The 16,078-nt window shown below is 39.7% G+C and overlaps 2 protein-coding genes across 2 annotated transcripts in view; both read right to left on the minus strand.

Moving 5' to 3' along the window:
- The window catches only part of LOC119768855 (tetraspanin-11-like), a 76,310-nt gene that overhangs the window by 21,302 nt on the left and 38,930 nt on the right, over window positions 1-16,078 (minus strand). The window contains exon 3 of the mRNA XM_038260315.1: window positions 8,374-8,637. Coding sequence (XP_038116243.1) covers window positions 8,485-8,637 — 153 coding nt within the window. The 3' untranslated portion in view covers window positions 8,374-8,484. The remainder of the gene's footprint in view (window positions 1-8,373; window positions 8,638-16,078) is intronic.
- On the minus strand, window positions 2,424-3,171 carry LOC6054432. The gene is made up of 2 exons (XM_038260309.1): window positions 2,680-3,171; window positions 2,424-2,614 (listed from the first exon to the last, which is right to left on the minus strand). Exons 1-2 carry the CDS (start codon window positions 2,948-2,950, stop codon window positions 2,424-2,426), a joined length of 462 nt encoding a protein of 153 aa, XP_038116237.1. The 5' UTR covers window positions 2,951-3,171.

Here is a 16,078-nt window from a genome sequence, read left to right on the forward strand (position 1 = left end):
ATAATGGAAGTGTAGGCAACAAGGTTGGAGCACGTCGAGCGTTTTGGCATGAAACCATGTTGCTCTTGAGCGATGTAGTTGTTGCAGTTAAGTTTAATGTGGTCAAGAACAATCAACTCAAACAACTTGCTGACGGCACACAGAGCAGCAATACCTCGATAATTTCGAACATTTCGCTTAGGTCCTTTCTTATGTACCGGAAATATGTAGGATTTTTCCAGGACAGTGGGAACACGCCAGATTTGAGGGAAATGTTGAACAGCTTCGAAAGAGGAGAGCAAGACTGTCAGAGCAGCTCTTCAAAACAGCTGCGGGGATGCCATCCGGACCGCTGCTGGTGGAGTACTTCAAAGCGCTGCAAGTTCGGCTAACAGTGTCGGGATCAACGAGTGGGTGCTGGGCAATAGTATCGCGATCAGGAACGTTTGATGCAGCTTGTTGTACCGTTATATCATCCAAATCCTCATTAGTGAATACGCTGCTAAATTGAGAGCGAAACAATTCGCAGATGGCAATTGGTGAAGATGCTTCTCTGCTGTCAAGTTCCATGACGCTTGGTAGGCCAGTTTCCTTCCTCTGGCTGTTAACGTGGTTCCAAAACTGCTTCGGGTTCTGCTTTAGGCGATGCTGGATGCGGCGCTGGTATCTCAAGAACAAAGTGTTGTTCAAGCGGCTGTACTTTCGGTTGATAGAGTTGTATTGGACCTTCCAGCGACGCGTTGGGTGCTTGTTGAACTTCTTGAGGGCTGCCCGTTTCTGAGTTTTCAGGCGTTGGCGTCACCTGGAGTGGGATCTGTTCGAGTGGTTCCAAATCTGCAGCCATTGCCGTTGAATCAGCGGCAAAAAGTTGCAGAGAACACAACACCTCCTGGCTTCAGTCAGCAATCGAGGGAAAACCAACCAACATCAACGGATGAAGGCAGCAGTGATCTGTTTTCACCACAAGAACTTCTGAACATTTTCATCGAGATGACAACAACACTGCGTGGTTGCAAAACTCGTGCGGAACAAGTAAGAACGCTTGGAGGATTTATCTTAAAATACAGTTCGTAGTTTACTCGTTCTAGTGATTTTGAATATTTCAATGGATTATTTTTTTTTAGTTTTAGGTTAGGATTAGTTGTTAAAGTGATTTTTTTTCTTTTTTACCCAAATGTATTCAATTCAATGCAATAATGTAAAACAATTTGAAGCAAATAAATAAATGTGATCAGTTAATAAGAAAACGAAAAATATAACAAAGATGAAGAGCATTAGGCCATACCACTTATCATGTAAAAGAAATGTAATTATTATAAGAAAGTTCAATAAAGACATATTTAATTTCAAAAAAAAAAAAATTCACTAAAGTACTTTTTGATTGCAAATTCGATTTTACATCGAAAAATAAAGTTGAAAAATTTTTGCGACCGATATTTCGATTTTTTGAAAAAATCAGTATTGATTCAAAAAATCATAACTCGGTCAAAGATTTTTTGCCCATTCTGGAAATTTCTGAAAAGTTGGCATTTTATGTCCTCTAAAACATACCAAAAAATAAAAAAAATTAAAAATAGTGTTTTTTTGCAAATCATGTTTTAGTGACAAAAAGTTAAATAAAAAATCACCAAAATTTTTTTTACCGTGTATCATTTTTTTCAGTGTAGTCCATATCCATACCTACAACTTTGCCGAAGACTCCAACTCGATCAAAAATTTCCTTCAAAAGATACAGATTTTGAATTTTCACATATCATTTTGTATAAACAGCTGCCAAATTTGTATGGAAAATTATATGGACAAACTAATGATGCAAATTGGCTTCTTTTGGGATACCGAAGGCACTAAAAAAGTTTCAGCCGGATTAAAAAATACAAAAATTAAAATTAAAGAAAAAAGACCGATTCCGTAGAGAACTGCTCATCAGTGGATTCGCTTGGAACACTAAAAAGTAACCGTAAGAAATCAGCTTTTCCTCCAAGTAGCCGTTCAACTCTCCAATCGGGTCGCGACGAGCTACCGTGTTGTGCAGAATTCTGAACAGCTCACGTCGGTCCAGGTTGCTGTAATCCAACTCGAACCGGTTCAGTTCTGCGCCCTCGTTCGCCTCGCAGAACCGCTTCAGCTCGGCCAAATTGTCATCGAACAGGGAAAGACCGTACAAGAACAGACGCGGAGTGCTCAGCAGATTAAAGTTGGAGAAATTGCGCAGCTTCGTGGCCACCGGACATTCGAATTGATGCCACAGCTTCCAGCTCTTCTGCCGACACTCCTCTCCGCAGTACATGAAGAAGACGCAGCCCGGGCAAGGTTTCAAGCTGTTGCTGAACTTGACTCCGCAGTGGCTGCAGTTTTCGTAGCACAGGTTGAAGTCAATCCATAATCACGTCCCCCGGATTAAAGTCCTTTTCGGCAACTAGGATTCGCCGGTGGGTGATCAACCTTTATTCCCTTGGCCAGGAAGGGAATCTTCGGGTGAGTATCCACATTAATGCCCATCCGCGGACTTGGAACCGTGCCCTTCGAGCAGCAATCTGCTGCTTGCAACAACTTTTCCGAATAATCATGCTTCTTGGCAAGATCGATGTTGTACAGTGCAAACTCTTACTCGCCTTGCTCGTAGTAAACCGCCGACCTTCAAAATAAAAAAAAAACATCAAAACCTAACCTCAACCACACACGTCTCGCCTCCCGCCCTACCGATTCCCGTGGCCAGCTGGTCCGTCCCCTTCTCCGCGAAGCAGATGCTCCGGTTGTACCACACCAAAGCTTCCTCATGCTTCCCGACCAAATAGGTTGCCGGTGTTGCGTCGGCATCACACTTGCCTTGTTCCGGAACCAGCAGCAGATTCCGACGCTGGTCCTGGTACAGCGTAAAGTCGGTCCGGATGGCCCCACGCTCGAGGAGCATCTCCTGCAACAGGTCGATGGCACCGGTCGCCAGGGGTGGCGGAAGCAGATTCGGTTTCATGGTTCTGGCAAGGTTACTCCCTCTCAATCACAATCCGGCTCGCTTACTAACGGTTTCTCAGCCGCGAACCTCCCTTCCAACCTTTAAGGTTTCTTAATATTCTTCCGGAGCGGGGCTTCGAGCAACTGTTACGCGTCGCGACTGTCCCATCCGCGGAACCACGGCAGATACTCGTGGTCGAGTCAAGCCCCGATGCCGTCAGCGGTCGCTTTTAACTGCTTCCGGCGGTCCTTCCACCGGCCGGACATTTCGATGGGTGATGTTTCCGGCGGGACGGTCGTCTTCCAGGAAATAAAAATATAAAAATACAAATTACGAGATATTTTAAATAAAAGATACAATTTCACAAACTTACCTACCAGAACATCCACTCTGAAAATGCTAAGTCCCCAAAACTGTCACTTTTTAAATTTCAGCAAAGTCACCAAGCAAAATGAAGTTCGGTTCAGTGATTTCAAATTTGCGAAATAAAATCAAAACAAACCCATCTTAAAATTGACATCGCTGAACCGAACTTCATTTTGCTTGAACGAACTTAAAAATTGAGCTCCCCCAGTAAGCGTGAACTTCGGCAACAGAACAAAAGGAAATGTCAACTTCGGCTCCAGCACAAAAGAACAGCTGTTCGTTACGGAACCAAAACAAAGCAACTGCGCACTGTAAAAAAAAGTACAAAAACTGCAGGCATAAAATGGAAATAAAGTAATTATTGTTTTTATGTAAAATTTTACCGCAATGTACGTTTAAAAGTTAGTGTATGTTTGTGAGGTGATTTTTATCAATTTATTTGCAAAATAAACTACTAAAGTTGGGATTATTAAGCACACATCGGGCCGATGACCTCATTTAAAGTTATACTTTTATCACATGAAACGTTTAACTTAACTACTGTGTAATTTGACTTTTACTACAGTAATTCTAATAACAAAAATTGAATTATTAAAAAATTGTTTGCACTGTGCGCATTTTGCCCCGTTATCAATCTCAATCACCTAAGATGGCGGTCTTTAGCATCCCCTGGTTTAATGCAACAAAACTAGAGAGCCTGGAGCTTATTAGAGAACGGTCATCTGGCAACTGGCACCACTACATGCACATCAGTCAAAATAGCTTGCAGCACAGCAATTGTCAAAGCACCTGCGTGACTCTTTTCAGATTCTCTTTTGATCAGTCAATTGAATCAAAACAAACTGAGTTTAAGAGGCAGTATTTGTAGATTCTGCTCGGTTTGTTCTAGAGGTCGTATCGAGGTGCTCCGAGTTGGATGAAACTTTCAGGGTTTGTTTGTCTATACATGAGATGAATGCCAAATATGAGCCCTCTACGACAAAGGGAAGTGGGTTAAAACGGGTATTGATATTTGAGGTCCAAAAAATATGAAAAATCCTAAAATTGCTCGCATTTCCGTAAAACTTAATCAATTCCAGCTCTCTTAGATGAATTCGAATGGTCTTTTGAAGCCCTTCAAAATGTGCTATAGACATCCCGAATTGGTTTGACTTTTTCTCATAGCTTTTGCAAATTACTGTTAAAAATTGTTTTTTTTTAAACCTTAATAACTTTTGGCATCAGCCTCCAACACCCATACTCCCATAGGTCAAAGTTAGGGAATTTCATGGACTATAAGCCTATGGTATTAACTTTTGGTCAATCGCAGTTTTTCTCATAGTTTTACGATTTTTCTAGAACAAACATTTTACAACGTTAGTTTTTGCCCTGTAGGCAAAGAAGACGGCACTTTTTGGTCTCCATTTTGTCATATTCGGAATCCTCGGACAATTTCACGTAAGTTAGAAGTATTGGAGTTGTAATTTTGATTTAAAAATAATTAAATAACACATTTTGAAAAAGAAATAGATCTTATTTACCCTATAATCAATAAGTCGAATGCTGTATCAAGTAGGCGAAAATTTGTTTTACCCCTAATCCGACAAAATGCTAAATAATATTTTAATTAATTCTAAATGGCATTTTTTCCAATCAAATTCTAAACACCTCAATCTAATGTAAAATTTTCTGAGGATTCCGAATATGTCAAAATTGATACCAAAAAGTGCCGCTATGGAGGCCTACAGGGCAAAAACTAACGTTGTAAAATGTTTGTTCTAGAAAAATCGTAAAACTATGAGAAAAACTGCGATTGGCCAAAAAGTTAATACCGTAGGCTTATAGTCCATGAAATTCCCTAACTTTTGACCTATGGGAGTATGGGTGTTGGAGGCTGATGCCAAAAGTTATTAAGGTTTTAAAAAAATCCATTTTTAACAGTAATTTGCAAAAGCTATGTGAAAAAGTCAAACCAATTCTGGATGTCTATAGCACATTTTGAAGGGCTTCAAAAGTCCATTCGAATGCATCTAAGAGAGTTGGAATTGATTAAGTTTTACGGAAATGCGAGCAATTTTAAGATTTTTCATGTTTTTTGGACCTCAAAATTCAACGCCCGTTTTACCCCACTTCCTTTGTCGTAGAGGGCTCATATTTGGCATGAGTTCATCTCATGTATAGACAAACAAACCCTGAAATTTTCATCCAAATCGGAGCACCTCGATACGACCTGTTTCACATCGGTGAAAAACTCGCTCTTAAACATACTTTATGGTTGGTGTAAATCTAAAATAAAATGCTGCGTTTGCAAAAGTTTTCAAAAAAAAATCCCGCGAAGTTATTAGCGCCCGAAACTGACCATTTTTGAGTGGCATTAATACGCAACGACATAATGAGTTTACGAATCAAATCAAAATTAAAATTAAAAAAAGAAAATTTAACGGTACACATCAACCAGAGCTTTTGCACCCAGATTTTTGTTACAGACATTTTAGTATCTTCAAAACTATGGGTTCTATCGAAATATTTTTTTTATTCGTCCTCTAAAGTACTGTCCACGACGTAATTTACAACAAAGTTTGACTATTTTTACAATCACATTGTTGCAGGATTGGGTCCGTAAGTTTGACAATTTTGGAATAAGAAGACAACAACTTCCTTCGTGGCTGTGCACCTTTAAACTGTTTTGTTTTCAATTTGTGTTATAACAAATGGCTGGCTAACTCCAGCAATGATGAGACCTCCCTTATTAAAACACCTCAGGGTCGGCCTGTTAATCCGAATTCGGCACAAAAGGAAAACACCTGCTAGTACCGTTGAACAAAACACCCACTTTATTCCGGAACTATCCGACAGTTTATTTTGGCAGACTCAAGCTGCACTTCCTTGTCCTTCCCACTTCCTTAATCTAGTCCTACCTCACACGTCCTCTTCTTCCTTCTTCCTTGGGGCCCCTTTCCGGAACTGTCACTGCTGCCGCTGCTCGTTCTCGCCGGCTTCTGCTACTCGCCGTCGTTGTCGCCTCCACGCATCCGGGACACACTCCACCGGAGCGGAACGCCTTCTTCTGCACTTCGCTCGTGCTTGACGGTCAGCTGCTTCAACTCGTACTCGGACCCTCTCCTCGACTTCTGCCTCGACGCTCCTGGGTTTGTTGACGGACCCAGGACTTCGGTGGACAAGTCCACCGGATTGCCTGGTTTCCGGCGTCGACGGAATGTAACGGTTGGCAGATTCGGTGGCGGTTATGGTCGCGACAGGGATGTTCCTCGGAACAAGATGGCGGCGTCGCGACCGGCAGTTCCCTCACCGGAACGGTGTAGAGTTGCGATCGTCTGGCGTGACGATCGCCGTAGGGGACACTGCGGGTGTCGTGTGGGTCACACGGGCTTCCGGCACCCAGGGTTGGGCTTGCCGGCCAATACGCGAAGCGTACACACCGAGGGTCTGTAGGGCACAATGGGGCAGCGTTAGAAGATGGCGGAAAGGAGATGGGTTGGCTGTTTCGGGGTTAAAGTGGAATCGTCCTTTACCTGGATGTCCAGTTTCTACGCAGGTACTCCTGCAGCTCGTCCGGATCTCGTGATCGACGGACCCTTTCCTCCGGTCTTCTGCACCGGTTCCACTTCACACACTGTGAACAGGTTTCACTTTTACGTGACGGCGAACGTAGCTGGTTCGACCGTCCACTTCTTCAATAACCAGGCAAGTGACCGATCCAATGGCGCAGATTCTCCAGCGATCCTCAACCTCATCCATCCTTCCCGTTTCGCCCCATTCTCATCCTATTTCGCCCTAGCGAATCCATTGTCCTTCTCGTGGCGCTTTCTGGTGGTGACTAGCGCAACTACTCCAGCGTGCAGCGTTGGTAGCGTCCATTGGCGTTGGACCGCTACTCGAGTGGGGATTAGCGTGGTTCACGTTTCTATGAAAAGACAAAAGTTGTTATTTTGTCTTGCATCAACCGGAATTTCGTTCTTTTATGTCCCCAGAAGCACTCCTGAAAATTTGAGCCCATTTGGTAAGGTCTAGGAGCTCCAGTTTTAATTTGAAATTTATATGGGATTTTGTTTTATTTTCCATGGGAAACTATCTTTTTTTACATTGTATTAGGATTTTTTTATAAATCGATGAAATGACTTGATTCTTATAGTAGGAGATAGGTTTTGAACTGGGGAACAACTTTGTAGAACATACCAACATGCTAGGAAGTGACCCTTTAAAGATACAGATACTTTTAGATGGTGGCTTTTGAAGTAAAGCCCTCAAAATCCCATATAAATTTCAAATTAAAACTGGAGCTCCTAGACCTTACCAAATGGGCTCAAATTTTCAGGAGTGCTTCTGGGGACATAAAAGAACGAAATTCCGGTTGATGCAAGACAAAATAACAACTTTTGTCTTTTCATAGAAACGTGAACCACGCTAGTGGGGATGTTCCGCTCTCCAGCTTTCACAGGGTTCCCTTTCGGCATGCTAATTTACGCGTCGCGGAACAACAGTCTCACCACTCTTGAAGCTAACCTAACCACTGGTTACAGCGTTTTGCACATTTTCGAATTAAATATAAATCACCCTAATTACAATACTTCCCATCGAATGAACGCCAACTGAACTTTTTTCTGCTCGATTGGTACCTCCGTTTGAAAGTTCTCGTGCTTCGATTGGTACTTTTGTTTTAAGATGGCCGTTCTCTAATAAACTCCAGGCTCTCTAAACAAAATGAATTTTGCTAGTTTTGATGATAATTTTACAACATACGGCTTTTTTCATCATATTTACACTTTTTTCAAAAAATGTTTGATTTTTTTAGGCTTTTTTATAGAAGTGTTGGAAAGGCCTCTTTTGATATAAGTAAGTTCCAACGATTCTTAATAATTAAATTAAACAAAATGGCTTCTAAGGTGGCCCATTCTGCCCCACACGCTAGACAGCTAGTCGATTTTTTTTCTAGAGTTTGTTTTTTGAAAATGTCCAATAAACAACAATAATTTCATTTATTATTCTCAAATGTATTAAAGATACCCTGCCATTTAGCATTTACGTCATATAAGCGATTTGTTTATCATTTAATAAAAAATAAAACGATACTTTACCTTGCTCTTATTTAGCATAAAACTGAATAATTTGCCGGAAGCCTGCAGCTGAATGTATATATCTCTGAAGAGTATTTCTAGTTACATTGTCTTAAAAATTTGCATGTTTTTTTAGTTTTTATAGTTGCTGCTTCTTCGTATCGCACAACAGAGTAATAGAGCAAATATCAAAGCAAGAATTTCAACTCCAATAACTCCCGCGCCGACAATATATACGAGCTTTATATTTTGTTTTATGCCATCAACAAGTTTTTCCATACATCCCTGTGAAAAATATAGAAAATGTGCAGTGTACAAACAATACATGAAATGATGTAGGTTTTTTTTTTTTTTTGAATTAAATATACTTTATTGAATCTTTCTTATAATAATTACATTTGGTTTACATAATAAGTGGTCAGCTGTGGCTCTTCAGCTTTAGTTTGCTTTTCGTGATTTAAACACTGTTCATATTCATAACTTTAAATGTATATGATTTATCATTTTGTAACACTAAGTACAATGAAGAAAAAAATTAAGAAAACATAACCTAACCTAAAACTAACTTAATCTTACCATAAACTAAACCAATCCTTGAATCAAGGGGTATTCAGATATAGCACATTTTTCCCTGAATTTCAAACATTTTTCTTGAATCTTCTGATCCAACATTTTTACTTCTGCTAATTCATGAACCTCACTTGATCTAGTCCAGCCAGGAACATTCAAAACCATTTTGAGTACCTTGTTTTGGACACACTGGAGCTTCAATTTATGAGTTCTAGCGCAACACTCCCAAACAGGTACTGCATACTCAATAACGGGGTAAATTATTTGTTTGTAAACTGCTAGCTTATTTTTCAAAGATAACTTTGATTTTCTGTTAATTAAAGGATACAAACACCTGATGAGAATGCTGCACTTGTTCAATATTTTATCTACATGCTGTCGAAACAATAGTTTCGAGTCAAGTATGAGACCTAAATATACAACTTCCTTTGACCAGGGTATTGAAACATCATTCATTTTAATCAAAACATCATCCTTTGGGACAAATCGGGCCGATTTGGAAAGTGGAAAAATGATGGTTTGAGTTTTGGCTGCATTTATGCGAATTTTCCAGTCGCCAAAGTATTCGGAAAGAACGTCAAGACCCTTCTGAAGACGGCCGACTAAATATCTGGTTATTTTACCCTTATAAATAACGGCAGTGTCATCAGCAAAAAGTGACAACACACCATTACCAGGAAGAGTAGGCAAATCAGATGTAAAAATATTGTACAGAAGTGGGCCAAGAATACTTCCTTGGGGAACCCCAGCATCAATGTTGAATAATCCAGAAGCAATCCCATTCAGAAAAACCCTGAACGATCTCTCCGAAAGATAGTGCTGGATAATTTTGATAAGATACATTGGAAAACCGTATAAATACAGTTTATGTATCAAACCATCATGCCAAACATTGTCAAAAGCCTTCTCAACATCCAACAAAGCCATAGCAGTTGATTTAGACTCAAGCTTGTTCTGCTTGATGATTTTAGTTACTCTCGTAAGCTGATGAGCAGTATTATGTCCCTTTCGGAAGCCAAACTGCTCATTCAAAATTATATTATTATCGTTGGTAAAATCCAAAAGCCTTGAATAGATGACCTTCTCAAAGAGTTTGGACAGACTACTCAAAAGACTAATGGGACGATAACTTGTTGGCGATGTTGGATCTTTTGAGGCTTCAAAATTGGTATGACTTTGCCCAGCTTCCAATTGGTGGGGAAGTAAGCAAGTTGCAAACATTTATTGAAAATATTGGCTAGATGTTGAAAGAACTGATCACTCTGTTTTTCAACACTAGATTAAAAATGTTATCAAAGCCAGGAGCTTTCATATTTTTCATTTGTTTAACTGCAACTTTGACTTCCTCACCAGAAACATGGGAATCTGCAGGAAATTCAAAGGTAGAGTCATTGATTGTTGAAATACTATTGGCAACTGATGTTTCTTTACGGCTGGTCATGGAAGCGCCAAGATTATGTGAACTAACAAAATGAAGCCCAAGTGCATTTGCCTTTTCCTCGGATGTAATCAAAGGAGAATCCTCAACAATAAGAGGAGGAATAGGCTTTGGTTTGTTTTTAAGAACTTTTGAAAGTTTCCAAAATGGTTTTGAATAATTCCCAAGCTGGCTTACATGATGATGTAGGTTTTATTTTTGATGGTCGCATTTTTTTTGTTTTTATGATCGATAGAGAACAAAACACTGCTAATAAATTTATTGTTGCAAATACGTTGATTTAAGCAACCAATGTGGTTAGACGAACATCTTAAAGTGTATCTTTTATTCAATTTTCAATTCAGGTTCAATCAAGATACAGGAAGTACATTCAAGTACATAACAGAGTTTTGGGTGTTCTTTCAGTTCTCAAGGAGGAAACGGGACTTGGCACCTGGTGGTGTCGGTGCACGATGGTATCTTCCTATTAGGTGTGGAATCCCACCGCAGGATTTCAAAGAGCGGATTATAAAAGAAGCCTTGGCAGGTTCAGGAAAGAAAAACATGTGGAATAAATCGAGTTGTTTAACGGTGCACAGCAACCAGATCATTTGCATCCAGATTTTTGTTGCAGACATTTTAGTATCTTTAAAACTACGGGTACTATCGAAATATTTTTTTAAATTCTTCCCCTAAAATACTGTCCACAAAGTAATTTACAACAAAGTTTCACTAATTTTACAATCCCGTATTTGCGGATTGGGTCCGTAAGTTTGACAATTTTGGAATAAGAAGACAACAACATCCTTCGTTGCTGTGCACCCTTAAAGTAAAATTCAATTTCAAATCAATTAGTGTTTTCATTAGAATTTAACAGTTCTGCTCAAGGATGTAACATGTTACATAAAAAACTACCGGAAGTCAAATTGGCGGCGAAGATGACTGCCAATTTTCAGTTAAAATAACCAAAATTCAATATTAATTTAATAACCTGTTTGTTGAAAATGCTAAATGCAAAAAGGCTAACAGATTTCCCGAACTCGAATGAACGTGCTCGACTGTTAGCTTTGGTTTTAGAAAAATCAAAAACTTTGTTGGTTGAATATAATTGAACTTGGGATTGTTTACGTCTGTCATTTCAAGTCAGGATTCGAACGAGAGCGGTCGATTTGTTGAGTTTGTGTTGTTAAATATGAAGTGAGAGGATGTGAAAGGAGAAAATTACATTATTTGGCTATTGTTGAAGTGGCAAATTAAAGTGTTGCAACTGAGGAAGTGGAATTGGTGAGTAGGTTTGTTGATGATTTCTTTGCAGGTGAGCAACGCTCTACGAAATCGGCCGATTTCGACCATTTTTATTTTTTGTATTTTTTGATTTGACATAAACTTTGTGGGGGCCTTCCCTATGACCAAATAAGCTATTTTGCGTCATTGGTTCAACCATACAAGTCTCCATACAATTTTGGCTGCAGTCCATACAAAAATGATATGGAAATATTAAAACAGCTGTAACTTTTAAGTGAATTTTCTGATCAATTTGGTGTCTTCGGCAAAATTGTAGGTATTGTTGAGGACTTTTGAGAATAAAATAGGTACACGGAAAAAAAATTGCAGATTTTTTTATCAACTTTTGACAAAGGACTTTGTCTTAAAGCTCTATCCGCGGTGTCAATGCAAATTTCGAAAATGTAGAGTTACCGTCGCATGCCCTCGGCGTGACATTCTGTTTTTGTTGCGTGGATGCCGTGCCAACTATTTAAGCTAAAAGTTAGCCTCTGGAGGATTTAGTGTCCATCAGAATTTCATCAAAGACGGACCTTACGTTGGAAATTTCATTGCTCACACACACACGCACACGTTGAAAGAAACAGGTGGTGCACGAACTTGAGAGGAGATCCAAGAAGTTATTGACGGTTGCCAGAACGGTCACCGGAATACCGAAATGATTGGGAACAATTTGGTAGGATATCGGCCACATCCGGAGTGGCCAGTGCTCTGAGGGAAGTTTCTACCGGGGACATTTATCGAACCATACGACTTGGGGCAATATGGGTATCAAAATTCATGGTTTTTCGATACTGGTAATGAAAATGGCCATTTTAACAGGATTGGCCACACCCGGAGTGGCCATTGCCCTGCGGAAGGTTCTACTGGGAGGACATTTACGGAACCATACAAATTGGGGCAATATGGGTATCAAAATTCATGGTTTTTGATACTGGTAATGAAAATAGCCATTTTGACAGGATTGGCCACACCCGGAGTGGCCATTGCCCCGGGGAAGGTTCTCCCGGGAGGACATTTACGGAACCACACAAATTTGGGCAATATTGGTATCAAAATTCATGGTTTTTGATACTGGTGATGAAAATGGACATTTTGGCAGGATTGGCCACACCCGGAGTGCCATTGCCCTGAGGGAAGGTTCTACCGGGGACATTTATCGAACCATACGACTTGGGGCAATATGGGTATCGAAATTCATGGTTTTTGATACTGGTAATGAAAATAGCCATTTTGAAAGGATTGGCCACTCCCGGAGAGGCCATTGCCCTGAGGGAAGGTTCTACCTGGAGGACATTTACGGACCCATACAAATTGGGGCAATATGGGTATCAAAATTCATGGTTATTGATACTGGTAATAAAAATTGCCATTTTGGCAGGATTGGCCACACCCGGAGTGGCCATTGCCCTGCGGGAAGGTTTTACCGGGGACATTTATCGAACCATACGACTTGGGGCAATATGGGCATCAAAATTAATGGTTTTGAAACCGGAAATGAAATTTTGAAAATGGCCATTTTACAGGATTGGCCACACCCGGTGGCCATTGCGCTGGGGAAGGTTCTGAAGTAGTTCCTACCGGACAACCACTTTGAGTGTGGCCAATCCTGTCAAAATTGCCATTTTCATTACCAGTATCAAAAACCATGAATTTTGATACCCATATTGCCCCAATTTGTATGGTTCAATAAATGTCCCCGGTAGAACCTTCCCAAGGGTACTGGCCACTTCGAGTGTGGCCGATATCCTACCAGTTTGGTACCAACTCCATTGCTCCAAATCATTCTGGTTTTCGGGTAGCCGTCCTAACAATCTTCATTAGAACAGAATTCCTCCCAAGTTGGTGCACAACCTGTGTCTTTCAATGTGTGCATGTGTGTGTTTGAGCAATAAAATTACCACCGTCGATCCGTCTCTGACGGATTTTCAGTCAGAACTAAAATTGTTCAGAGGCTATCTGTTAGCTTATATAGTTCGCATGAAATGTGGCAACAGTGGTGCAACATTCTTGCGTGACAGTTCCAAGAAAGCAGGAGACGAGGCAAAATTTTGAGCCATGTTGCCGCATTTCATGCAAACTATATAAGCTAACAGATAGCCTCTGAACAATTTTAGTTTTGACTGAACACGGTGGTAATTTTATAGCTCAAAAACACACACATGCACACATGGGGAGCCACAGTTTGTGCACCAACTTGGGAGGAATTCTGTTCTAACAAAAATTGTTGAGACGGTCACTCGAAAACCAGAGTGATTTGGGGCAATGCCACAGTGGGGCCAAACCCGCTGCTAATCCCATGAAATTGATTACGAGAAAGGCCGCAGGTTTTAGATCCCAAAAAGTGATCTTTATGTAAAAAAACCTGATAAATCGAATGACGATGACCCCATCCACCGGAGACCACGGGAACAGGTCCATTTTGCCCCTTTTTCCTCTAAAAATCAATTTTCTTATACTATTTGATCTGTACAGAAAAAGGCCGCAGGTTTTTTTTACTTCAAAAATAGTGTTCTATACGTAAAAAAGCCTGATGAATCGAATGGTGATGACCCCATCCACCGGAGACCACGGGAACAGGTCCATTTTGCTCCTTTTTCCCCTAAAAATCAATTTTCTTATACTATTTGATCTGTACAGAAAAAGGCCGCAGGTTTGTTGACCTCAAAAATAGTGTTCTATACGTAAAAAAGCCTGATGAATCGAATGGTAATGACCCCATCCACCGGAGACCACGGGAACAGGTCCATTTTGCTCCTTTTTCCCCTAAAAATCAATTTTCTTATACTATTTGATCTGTTCAGAAAAAGGCCGCAGGTTTGTTGACCTCAAAAATAGTGTTCTATACGTAAAAAAGCCTGATGAATCAAATGGTGATGACCCCATCCACCGGAGACCACGGTAACAGGTCCATTTTGCCCCTTTTTCCCCTAAAAATCAATTTTCTTATACTATTTGATCTGTACAGAAAAATGCCGCAGGTTTGTTGACCTCAAAAATAGTGTTCTATACGTAAAAAGCCAGATGAATCGAATGGTGATGACCCCATCCACCGGAGACCACGGAACAGGTCCATTTTGCCCCTAAAAATCAATTTTCTTATACTATTTGATCTGTACAGAAAAAGGCCGCAGGTTTGTTGACCTCAAAAATAGTGTTCTATAAGTAAAAAGCCAGATGAATCGAATGGTGATGACCCCATCCACAGGTTCATTTTGCCCCTTTTCCCCTAAAAATCAATTTTCTTATACTATTTGATCTTTTGATTTGATTTTGATTTGATGTGATAACCAACAGGGCCACAAGGATGACCTATGTAGCGGTTGCCTAGAATTACAGTGGCTCAGACTTCAAGGGAGCATCTTCAAATTACTGCCATATGAAGGGCCAAAAGGGGATGGTTGGCGCGAACAAGCAAAATCACTCACGGTGTCCTCAGGGGAAAAGAATCTCCTTCCGACAGTAACCTCCAATAACTCCGAAAAAAGTCTGACAAAGCTGAAAAACAGGGGTCGCACCTTGTTGGTGGCCTTAAAGGGCGCGGCAGACAGCTGGAGACTGACAGAAGTCAATAGATGTAGAAATCCTTCAGCATTGTATAATTTATAAACTATTTCCCCTTGTGACGTAGTTCTGGTCTTCCACTATCTACATCCAATCTCCGCCATTACAGCATACCGTCCACTGCCCTGATGCTCCCTCCCAATCCTCGGCTTTGATTCTAACTACTGATAAAAAGGAAAATCAAAGATGAGAAAAGGTCAATGCGGATGGAGAGCAAATCGAGCTCAGTATCCCCTCACAAAGACTGGTAGTAAGTGTGAAAAAGCAATGAAAAATGTAAAGAAAGATAAGAAGAAAATGAAAAATAATATGTCAATGCGGATGGATCGATGATCCCCCACAAGGACATAAAAGAGACAGATAGTAGACAGCAAAAGAAGAACAAAATATCAGAATTAAGAAATAGTCAATGCAGATGGAGAGCAAATAGAGCTTTTTGTCATATATCAAGTTAAACACTTTAAATTCTTTAAATACCTAAAATACTTTAACAACCTTAAATACTATTTATACTTTCAATACTTTCAATACTTGAAATACTCTAAATAATCTAAATACTTGAAATACTTGAAATACTTGAAATACTTCAAATACTTTAAACACTTCAAATACTCCAAAAACCTTAAATACTTTATAAACTTTAAATACTCTAAACACTTAAACTACTTTAAACACTTGAAATTTTTAAAATACTTTAAATACTTTAAATTCTTTAAATACTTTAAAACTTTAAAAACTTTAAAAACATTAAAAACTTTAAAAACTTTAAAACTTTAAAACTTTAAAAACTTTAAAAACTTTAAAAACTTTAAAACTTTAAATACTTTAAATACTTTAAAACTTTAAATACTTTAAAACTTTAAATACTTTAAATACTTTAAATACTCTAAA

This window comes from Culex quinquefasciatus, chromosome 1, assembly GCF_015732765.1.
Source record: "Culex quinquefasciatus strain JHB chromosome 1, VPISU_Cqui_1.0_pri_paternal, whole genome shotgun sequence".
Lineage (NCBI taxonomy): Eukaryota > Metazoa > Arthropoda > Insecta > Diptera > Culicidae > Culex > Culex quinquefasciatus.